At 29.7% G+C, this 11,411-nt stretch overlaps 2 protein-coding genes across 3 annotated transcripts in view; one reads left to right on the top strand and one right to left on the bottom strand.

Moving 5' to 3' along the window:
- Window positions 1-299: 299 nt before the first annotated feature.
- The window catches only part of LOC129911621 (nucleoside hydrolase-like), a 28,494-nt gene continuing 17,382 nt past the window's right edge, over window positions 300-11,411 (bottom strand). The window contains exons 1-5 of one of the 2 annotated variants that reach the window (XM_055989472.1): window positions 2,235-2,706; window positions 1,999-2,169; window positions 1,755-1,878; window positions 764-906; window positions 300-694 (exon numbers count right to left, since the gene is read on the bottom strand). In XM_055989472.1, coding sequence (XP_055845447.1) covers window positions 341-694; window positions 764-906; window positions 1,755-1,878; window positions 1,999-2,169; window positions 2,235-2,432 — 990 coding nt within the window. In that variant the 5' untranslated portion in view covers window positions 2,433-2,706 and the 3' untranslated portion in view covers window positions 300-340. Of the gene's footprint in view, window positions 695-763; window positions 907-1,754; window positions 1,879-1,998; window positions 2,170-2,234; window positions 2,707-11,411 lie in introns of those variants that run through there. The other variant, XM_055989473.1, reaches the window with a different exon arrangement.
- On the top strand, window positions 5,902-11,220 carry LOC129911622 (uncharacterized). Its single transcript, XM_055989474.1, has 5 exons — window positions 5,902-6,485; window positions 10,178-10,351; window positions 10,416-10,539; window positions 10,610-10,752; window positions 10,808-11,220. The coding sequence occupies exons 1-5, from the start codon at window positions 6,300-6,302 to the stop codon at window positions 11,156-11,158; spliced, it is 978 nt and encodes a 325-aa protein (XP_055845449.1). The 5' UTR covers window positions 5,902-6,299; the 3' UTR covers window positions 11,159-11,220.

The following is an 11,411-nucleotide window of genomic DNA, read 5'->3' as shown; positions in this document are numbered from 1 at the left end:
GAGCTCGGTAAAATGCGCAACGCACCTCATATCGACAATCGTGGCAAGATGTGGGCATGTGGTTTTCTAATTTAATTTTTCTAACTAGCCCAATGATTGAAGCTTTTCTGCAGTAGCCGTCCTCCGTAATAATTTTGTACTCAATAGTTTTATTAAAACAAAAAATATGTTCACTTCGAGTCTGTTCAGTAAGTCACTTGGGTGTATACGTAATATTTTCGCCTTAAAAAAAACTTCACTAATTTTTTTTTGCAATTTTTTTTTTATCATAAATATTTACAGTAAAACAAAATTATCAATCAATTTAGATTCCAAAATTATATTCCATTAATTAATACAATTACACCAGACAATCCCAATCAATTTTAACATCTGGCAATCCACCAGTCCATGATATTGTTTTTCTATAATTCTCTCTATGAACTTCTTCGATAATACGAACGTTGGATTCATTTAAACGTTTATGATCCAAAACCATTTGACCACGTGTGTGTTTTCCATTCAACTCTACTGTGGCATAGTACTGACGACTCTTGGCAATAAGTTTTTCAGGAAAAAGGAAAGTAGCTAAAAGAATTCCATCACAAACAATCCATTTGGGAAAACCTTTTGGCAATAATATTGCTTTTTCTGTATGATTCAATAGTTCAATGGCTTTGCTTTTAACTGAGCCTAGAGTATTGATTCGCCAATCCTTAAAAAATATTTTTTTTTTTTTTAATAGAAGCATTCGTGCATATTTTTTTATAATTTTGTAATTTACCCAAGAAATTCCAAAGTCTCCATCTATGCAGGATTCCCATGGAAGAATAGTAATTGGAGTTTTAGCTTTTTCAAGTACTATTTGAGCTGCTTCAGGATCACAGTGAAAGTTGAATTCGGCGGATTGTGTAACGTTTCCTTTGGCTGTAATTTAAAAAAAAATCGTTGTGAATAAAAATACTATTGCAAATTTAGACAAAAAAACAAAAATATAAATTTGGATTTTACCTCTACTTTATTTTATTAGTAAAAAGTTTGGCCGTACCGGCTTCATATACAAAATGCCCCTTGATTTAGTAAAAAAAATTAAAATCCTCAATTTTTTAACTTTTTTTTTCTTTGATTTTAGGTTAGAATTTTAGCCATTTTAACTTGACAGAAAATTTAATTTGCTATGAAAAGTGCCTTTAAACCATTTCAAAGTTTGGCTTGGTTTTCGAGTTATATCAAAAAAACTGAAAACCGACCAGTGTTGCCGTTTTCTCAGAAATGCACCAATGTATTTAGTAGCACTTTTGGCTGAAGTATTCTTTTATGCCAACGAATCATAATCAGCAATAAAAACTCTTGAACGAATTTGTTCCGTTCAAAAGGGTCTATTCAATAGACTATAACATATTTATCACACATTTATCAAAGAAAATTAGCCTCAAAATCAAAAATTATCATGGGTAAGAAAAATTAAACAGCCTTAAAAAATTATTATCTGAGCAACCAAAAAAGATATTAAAATTTTTTAAACGCAGTTTTATGACTTATATTTGGCCTTAATACGAATTCCATTCGAATCGGAAATTTTCTACGATTCCCGAAAAAACAATCACGGAATGCGTCCATAATGGAAAATTTCATATAAATCTTCACAACGATCGGATTTTGTGATTGTTTTTTTCGGGAATCGTAGAAAATTTTCGATACGAATGAAATTCCTGACAAGATCGATTGTTTATCAGAAAATGTATAATCTTTAATTTAATGTTCTCAAAGCTTACCTCTAATATTACCGCCCATAATCCAAACATCCTTAACTTTATCCAAAAAATCATCATACATATTCATGCATGTTGCGAAATTCGTCAGTGGTCCCAACAAAATAAAACTCACTTTCTTCGGATACTTTGGTAGGAAATAAAATACAAAATATATTATAATAAAATTTATAAATAACACAAAAATAACAAAAAAAAAAAAAAAAAAATAAACAAAACAAAACAAAAAGTGGCAAAGTATATTTACCTTGGATGCAAGTTCATACATCGCATTCACTGCATGAGTTTTTTCAATACGATTCATATCGACTTCGTAGCTATGTTCGACATCGCCGAAACCATCTTTGCCGTGGAAAAAATGTTCTCTAACATGTTGCGGCTTTAAAATGGCATTTGAACATCCTCTATAAATGGGAATCTATTTCAAACAAAATTTATAATAGATTTATATACAAGTTGTAATTGGTAATGTTTTTGACATACATCTGGTCTATCAACACTATCTAATACACGAATTGCATTTTTGGTAACGTTTGTGACATCCGTATTACCGAAAACACATGTCACACCGATTGTTTTGAACTTTTTGAACTCTTTTTCAGCTTTGATAAGCATTACTAATGCCCAGGCATCATCTGTGCCAATGTCACAATCAAAAACAACATAATTCTCGTCAGTCATTTTTTTGTTTTTTTAATTGTTTACAAACCTTGAACTAGAGGTACAATATCACTAAGCGATCCGAACCCTTAAAGATTCTATAGCACACTATTTCCCGGTTGTTGTGCGCTTAACAGGGAACTAGTGGTCGACTCTATACGCTCGTAAATATATAGATTGTTGTTGTTTGTTTTAAAAATAGTTCAAAAAGATAAAATTCTGAGTATATTTTTCTCCAAAGAGTATCAGCAGAGGTATAGAAAAATGAGCATGAATTGTCTAGATCTAGATATAAAGAAGCTGATAGACTTTCAGTGCTAATTTGTAGCAGTCGTTGAGAAAGTATTAATTTAATCAATATAAAAGTTTTCAAGGGTTTGATTGAATTTATTTATTTACATTTAATCTTGATATAAATCTCAAGTAAATAGATGTGGTCATCTGTTTTAGAATGAATGCTTTTATGAATATAAATTTAATTGATTACGCCTAGGTTTACGTATGTGTGCTAGAGTACTACTTATATTATATTTTGCTTATAAAAGCGACATACAATAATGTTTACAACGCAGCCTAGCTAATGATGCAATACTCGGTTAAAAAGTACAAAAATTTATTCCAAAAAGAATTTTCAAAAACAAAAATTTACTTTACGTAGGTTGTAAACCTACCGAATTTAGCTTTGAAGCATATAAGAAATTCTCAAGTTTCTAAAAATGTGTTTTCCAAAAAATTTACTGCAAGTAACTTATAAAAAAGCTTATAAGTCAAAATCACGCTGGTACGAAATTTCAAGATCAGAATTATTTAAAAAAAATTAACTTTTTACTATTATGAAAATTTCATACCCAAATGTTCAGATTAGTTATCATTTATGGGTTCACATAAATTGGGAGGGATGAAATTTGCCGCCAAACTTAAAAAAAATGGTATAAGTAGAAGCGTTCCCCGAAGTGTCGGAGATGTCTGTAGGGATCTAGAAATTATATCATTGTATTGTTGTATTGTTGAGAAAAAAGACCACATACAAACAAGCAGATTCTGCATTAAATCAAGCGGATTTCTGCATGATTTTTTTGCCAAGAATACGCCTTTAATTAAGTGGTAAAATCTTCTTAATTGTGATTAAAATTAAAAAAAAATTGTTTAAGTTGTTTCAACTACCAAATATAAATAGGATTTTCACATTAGATACTTTTAAATGTTTTACTGAGTTTATGAAAATCTTTTAATAGAATTAATACGGAATCATTTCATTTTAAGTCGGTTTTTTAAAGATGAAAGTTTTTATCAAAATAAAATGAAAATTTAAACGGATTAAATTTATTTTAAGAAAAAAAAATGTTATTGGGCAGGTTCAGAAACGTTAGGGACTAAATATTTAGGTAATTTCTCGTGCTCTGATTGGTTAGCTGTCAAAAAATATCTTTCCAATTTAGGTAATTTTATTGGAAAGCTGACTGGAAAATTAGGCAAGAAATTGTTCCCTAAAAAATTAGGAAAGTTTTTTTTGTCAACATGACAGCTGATTGTTTTAAATACAGAATTATTTTAGCAAAATTAAATCTATTTGTGTGAAAAACGAGTATAAAAGTGCAGTATCGGTTATAATTAATATTATTTATTTATTAAAGTGATATGAAATTTGTTGCCTGCCCCATGAGATCTCTAAAATTCTCAAGTAAATTTCGAAATTTGACAATAATGGCGTATCCAAACTAATTTAGTCAATTTACTCAAATTTCCGTTCAGAAAATGACGTTACCTAAATATCTAGTCCCTAATATTTTCTGAACGTGCCCATTGTTTAAGGAAGATGTTGCCTAAGTAGGCATAATCTTATAATTTAAAATGCCTTATTTTCTCAGTGTATATTATGGTTTGTTTTCTGTAATAAAATCAAATATGACTTTCCTTGTTCGACGACCAATTTCTGTGAAATAAAATGCACGACTATCACACATACCTAGCAACTTGCTCTTATGATAGAATAAGAATATTGAAGCTTTTTATGTGAAAATAAATGAAAGTATATATTAAATTACCTTTACTTTTAAAAGAAATACAAATTAACAATTACTTAGGTAATAAAAGATTCGTAAAAAAACATCTATTGAATAGTTAAAAAAAAAATCAAAGTTTCAAAAAAATCCATTGTTCTTTTCTAAAAATATTGAATTTCCAGAAAAAATATTGATTTTTACTGTACATCCAAAACTTATTTTTTGAATTTTGTATTAGTTTTAAGTTACAAAATAAACGAATGCATTTTTACAAAATTTTTTGTTGAAATTGGTTAAGTTGTTAACGAGAAAGTCAGATAGTTCAATGACAGGTACCGTTAACGGTCCAAAACACATTTGTTTTTATATTTTTTTAAGCAGGACCTTGAGTTTTTTTTAATCAAAACTAGCTGTTTTTGAGAAAAACAACATTTTGTTAATATGGCATAATGTATCGTTAATTTTGGTTCTAAAATAAAGAACAACAAATTTTACCTCTAGGAATCTACCAAAATCTCTTATCAACCAATTTTGAAGCAAATTATTTTAGTGGTTTAGGCTGCAGCTATAGATACATACAGACTTATTAACAGAGGAACAGACGGAAATACGAGACTTTTTTTTCGCAATCTCTATTATCATATCATAAATAAGTGTGATCACGCTCCGTCAACTAACCTCTCATGCGTTGTCGCTGCGGGAAAAAAAGGCTCGCAGATTTCCCAAAAATTGAAAAAAAAAAAAAATTACACCTAAATGAGCCTAGGAGGTGCAGCTGTACAGTACAATATGTGGTTTTCGGCCTGTGTACTCTTGTGATTATTCAAGTCAAAATGCTTTTATGATTTTTTTTGCAAGACCACAATATAATGAAATCAAAGTACCTATGTATATCTTTAATAGCAAAAAATTGAACTTATGGAATGAAGGTTACTAAGTCCCTAAATGCGACTTAAAGTACTTTAAGGCCCGTTCTCTCCCATCATCACTTATGTACATATGTATACATAACTCACTCACAACACAATCCACTAGCTGAAAAGGAAAAATCACAAGAGTTTGGGACTTATGAATTCTCACAATAGGATGAGCCCGGCTTTAACTTTTAGTTAACACTAAATTTCATTTAATTTCAATAAAAATTTCAATGTGAAAATAGCCACACACAGATAAACAAACTTAAACTTTGTACCCAATATCAAGTTCTAAATTCTTAATGACTGCATTACTTGCAAATTTTGTGCCTAGCTTGCGTAGTAGGTTAATGATTATCGCAAGTAAAAACACCCTATCTCAGCAAGAAATTGAAATAATTTCTCAAATCTTCTCTGAACCTCTTCTAATTCTTATGAAAACTATCTTAGTATTCAAGACGGATTATTAAATAATATTTGAAAAAAAAAAAACTACTATCACACCCTCTTAACAAGACAAGAAGTGATACGAACTGAATTAAGTTTATTGTTTTATTTCAATACTTGAACAGCGTTCACAATATCAGCGACAGACTTTTTTTATGACCGCCTACAAAGTTCTATAGAATTATTAGTATAGTCACCTACAAGCTTGAAAAGATTAATCAGCTAGCGCAGCGGCACTAGCATTAGAACTATTTAAGCTATGAGAACGGTAGATTACAGAATGGGATCTTATTTCTGGAGAGAAAATTGACAAACAGTAACAGTAGGTCAGTGTCGGCGATAGTCTGTTTTGTTCTCACTTGACCGCAATTTTTTTTTTTTTTTGTTGTTAAAGTCGTGGCTTTGACTTGTTTGTATTTCGTTTTGTTAAAAGTGTCCCGGAAAGGATTGATTTTTGATAAAAATTAATCTTATCTTAAAAATTTTTGATAAAGTTATCAAAATAAAGGAAAAACTTTGAAAGTATGGACTATTGTGTTTATGATTGTGACGTCGGAAGTGACGATGCGTGGGGCTTATTAATGCTAATGCGTGCAGAAGCTATGAAAAAATTAAAAATACTAGGTGTTACATGTGTAAGTGGCAACACCAGTGTTGACAATGTTTGCAAAAATGCATTGAGAGTATTGAAAATTGCTAAAAGAGAAGATGTAAGTACATACATACATAAAATTAATTGAGATTTTTTAAACCACACTCAGAGAAAAAATAGTTAATATCGGGATACATTACTATTAAAATAGTTACAAAAAAGTTTATTTGTGACAATTTTAATAGAAACCGATGTACTCGTATTATCCAAATTAACTATTAAATAGTCAATTTTAACTATTATTTATTATATATTTAAATAGCTATATGAGACTATTTAAAATAGTTATCCTGGTTTTAATTATTAAAGTAGTTATTTTTCTCTGAGTGTAGAAGCATTATAGTTTAACATATTTAGGTACTATTTCAGAGGTATTTGTTAAAAAAATAATTTCAAATAAGTAACAATTAAGTCACTGACTGATAAGGGAAAAACTTGTTTTCACTAATAAATGTGCAATAAGTTTAATTTCTAAGATTCAAAAAATTGATTGCAAATACAAATTTTGGTACCTAAAATACAGCGCAAGATATTCACATAAAATAGATAGTAGAAAAGAAATTAAAACTGCTAGGAAAAAAGGAGGTATAAAAGTTATGTATATATTTTTTTCGATTGGTTTCACTCAAGGATTCACTCTTTCTGAAATCCAATAATTCTCAATTCTGAAATTTAATATCTGTATTGGTGGATAATCAAATAATTTTTTTTTTGCTTTTCGGCTAGCAAATTTGGTTTGACTTTAAATTATTTAAATATTAGTGATTGTGAGTGAATTCTGTTCTGAAATCAAGAAGAGAATTTCTATTATGAGAATAAACCCCTTTAAAAGGCTTCAGAATGATTCCGGAAGCTCCCGGACTGCCAATCGAAATCGACATTAAATAAAAAAAATAAATCCATTGACAGAAAAATATCAAAGCAGGGAATTCAAATACTGAACTATGCTTGGTTTATTCATAATAAGCAAGTGCTTCTCATGATTAAATACAATATAAGTGGTTAGAGGTGATTAAATTACCCTGAATACATTATTAAAAATAATAGTGTTTTTAATTATATATTAAAAATTTCAATGAAGTTATCTAATGTAACTATGTTATTTTTCCACCAAGAAGATAGTAGGTAAAATAAACAATGTTATTTAACATTTGCAATTACCTTAGTGATACATTTTTTTTTTTTTTTTTGTTTGATCTAAAATATGATTCCTTCCCTCCTCTTGTTCTAAGTACAATTTCTAATCTATTTTTCCTTGGTCTGATGAGTTTCTTGACTGTATCCTATGACTCGCTCCCATTCCTCTACCAATGCTGTTTCATATTAATTTTCTGTTAATGGAGCTTGATTTCTGGCTTTGACCCTTCTCTTAATCTCGTCCGGAATTCTGAATTTCAACGCGCAGTGTATCTTAGAGCTATATTCCGTTATAAATATGAACTCTTTTCTAATAAAACAACGGGATCCCAAAAATAATGTTGATACAGGCCCCACAAAAGGATATAGATACACCACTGGGTTGTATCGTTAAGTCGTCTCTTTAGTTAACTAACTAACTAAAAAAAAATTACTATAAAATAGTTTTTGTCCAAAAGAGTGCACATAAGTTTTTTTGTTTAAAAAAAACGATGGGGCCATTTTTGAGAAAATTAAACTTTTCCAAATTTGTTTGATTTTAAAAAGAAACATTAGTATTCTAGATACCATATTTATGTCATATTTTAATCCAATCTTGGTTTTACCTTGGCGGTTTCCGATTCTTAAAAAGCTTTTGATGAAAAGAGAAACAGGAATTAGGGAATAATATAAAGTGTTTTTTGTTACCTTTGAATCAAATTAAGGGGAGCGGGTCATAATTCTGCTTGTCAAAATTCTGTACGACAAAATTCTGTGGGGTCAAAATACTGTAATACCATAATTCTGTACGTCATTATACTGTAAATACAAAATTCTGTACGTCAAAATACTGTATCAACAAAATACTGACATGCAAAATTCTGTTTTGTAAAATTCTGTACGGCAAAATACTGTATATCAAAATTCTGTAAAAATGCTGTAAAAAAATATCGTTTTGATAATGTAAAAAAGTGCGCGCGCACTTTTTTACATTATCAAAACGGTATTTTTTTACAGCATTTTTACAGAATTTTGATTTACAGAATTTTGATGTACAGAATTTTGAAATACAGTATTTTCACCAACCAGAATTTTGCTATACAGAATTTTGACTTTCAGAATTTTGTTCCTACAGCATTTTGCACATACAGAATTTTGACATACAGTATTTTGGCATACAGTATTTTCAATACAGAATTTTGCAACATACAGAATTTCGACCCCAACCCCAAATTAAGTATTCCTATAAATAATTGTCTGTGGTATAAGAGTCTTTTTGTTATGATTTCTTTACCCCTTTTTGGTGGGGTTTCTGCTATCTTTTGTGATCCAAAAATGCACCCTTAGCTAAAAGAAAAGCTCTTTTACCTATGGAAAGACGAGTCAAAATAATTGGAAGCGGGTTTAAATTCTGACGTCAAAATTCTGGTTTTTAAAATTCTGCTGAAGATTTTACAGAATTCTTAACACAAGAGTTTGCCAGAATTGTATATTTCTTACAGGAATTTCAGAAACCTTCAAAAGGTAAAGGTCTTCAAAATATCTAATTTATTAATATTCCAATGCCTTTAAGTACGAAGTCATTTGCGGATGATTATCGTGTCGGCACTTTTTAGTGTTTTTTTGAATATCAAAGGAAGGTCAATCATGTGAATTATGCTCAAAAACAAACAAACAAATAAAAAATCCTCATTTAAAAAATAACTTAAACTTTCACACATGATTCAGAGTATTTATATCGATGTTGGATCTTATGAAACACAAACCATGAAAACCTACTATATTAGCCAGAAAATAGTTTTAGGTTGTCAAATATATTAAGTTAATGGTTATTTTAAAAAGAAACTATTTTATATTTCATGCCCTTTAAAGTTTTAAACCATATCAAACTTATTTGTTTTAATTAAATGTACGGGTCACGGTGGTGTATACGTAACATTTGTTCCTATAGAAAAACTTAAACAGTTAATATAAAATTAAAATCGCTTTGTTGTCGTGTCCGTTTATGATGATTTCGCTGTGAAATTTTTCATCTTCTTCCAACTATTATGGAGGAAAATCTAAGCTTCATAATATTATATTCTTTCCAATTGTTATGAGAGGATAATTTTAATTTTTTTTTTCTGAATAATTTCTTTTGCCATTTGTCTAAATAGCCGTTTGGCAACAAGAAAAAGTGTTCTCATTTTTCATAAACTATTAAGTAAATCATCTCGTGTGATATATGACTTACTTAAGTATGATTTAGGTTTCAGTGAAAGTATATCTATCTTATCACACAAAGCAATTACTGAGAACCCAGTCCTACAAACAAGGTCAACTAAAGCTGCATTTCAATAAAAACTATAACTACTGATATACCAATGTGACTATGAATCTACTCAAGGAAAGAATTATTACTAAAAACGGGTCATTATCATATTAAAGCTACTTTAAATCTAGACGTTTGAGTGCACTTACAGGTTATTGAATTAATTTTTTGTGATTTCTTGCAATTTTTTGAACTTAAACGCCTAGTATTATAATTTGATGATATTTGATTTGAAAAAAATGTAGGCTTGAGGTCTCAGTTACATTAAACAACAAACTATCAAAAAAGCTTTTAATATTTGATTATTTTTTGCATCTTTTCAGATTCCAGTTCATAAGGGTGCATTCGGTCCACTTATTCCACCTAAACCCAGCAACTCTTTCTGTACATTTCATGGAACTGATGGTTTTGCTGATTTGGAATTTGAACCTTTTGACTATAAAGAATTAGTCCACCGAAAACATGCAGTCGAAGCTATGTACGAATATGCCAAAAAGGTTTATCATTACTTTTTTCAAACATATCTTTTGGTTAATGACCTTTTTTCTTTTTTTCTGATAGTATCCAAAAGAGGTGACTTTTATTTTAGTAGGACCATTGACAAATTTTGCACTTTGCTTAAGTATGTATGAAGACTTCGCAGAAAATGTTAAAGACATATTTATAATGGGAGGAAATTTTAGAGGCAAGTTAAATTGAAATATCCCAAAATTAAAGGAAATAATAAACATCGTGTTTTTTTTTAATCCTAACAGGAATTGGCAATGCAACGAGAAGTGCAGAATTTAATTTTTATAAAGATCCTGAAGCAGCAAAAATTGTCCTCGAGAAAACCAAGTGTCCCATAACAATACTTCCCTGGGAGCCATGTATGGAGGAAAATTTTGAAATATCAATGGTAAAAAATATTTATGATTTTTGTCCAAACTTAACTAAAATTAAAATTCAACTAGGATTGGCGAATAAATGATTTAGCAAATCAAAGTAATTGTCCCGTAGTCGAGATGTTAACACGAATTGAAGAAGCTCAATATATACCACAAGGATTCAATAGTTGGTGTCCTTGTGATGCCTTATTGGTGGCAGCTTATTTATTTCCCAAAGGAATGATTAAAAAACAATCCAATTGGCATGCAACTGTTGAGGTTTACGGTGAGCAGACAAGAGGACAAATGGTATTGGATCATTTACAGAGTCCTGATAATCCACAAAATGTTAACTTGATTGAGCATCTTGATTGTGATTATTTTAAAATAGTATCGCTGTGGGCTGCTGGTGCTACTGACAAGTGCAATGGAGTTTAGTAAAAACTCAAAATTATTGTATAATATTGATAGCGTAAAAAATAAAACTTTTAACAAATCAAGTACATATTTATTTTTATTTTGTTTTGGTTTCCTGTTTTTGAAAGTAGGTACTGAAAGAACGTAATATACACTATAATGGAAAAGTACAGAACAAATGAGTTTTTAGGTGGATAGAAATAAAATGCATGGCTGTGTCGCACGTACTTGCTCTTATGGTAAAAGTAGCTCTTCTCTACTCTAGCTCTATCTC

Source organism: Episyrphus balteatus, chromosome 2, assembly GCF_945859705.1.
Source record: "Episyrphus balteatus chromosome 2, idEpiBalt1.1, whole genome shotgun sequence".
NCBI lineage: Eukaryota > Metazoa > Arthropoda > Insecta > Diptera > Syrphidae > Episyrphus > Episyrphus balteatus.
This window is presented reverse-complemented; position numbering and strand designations above follow the sequence as displayed.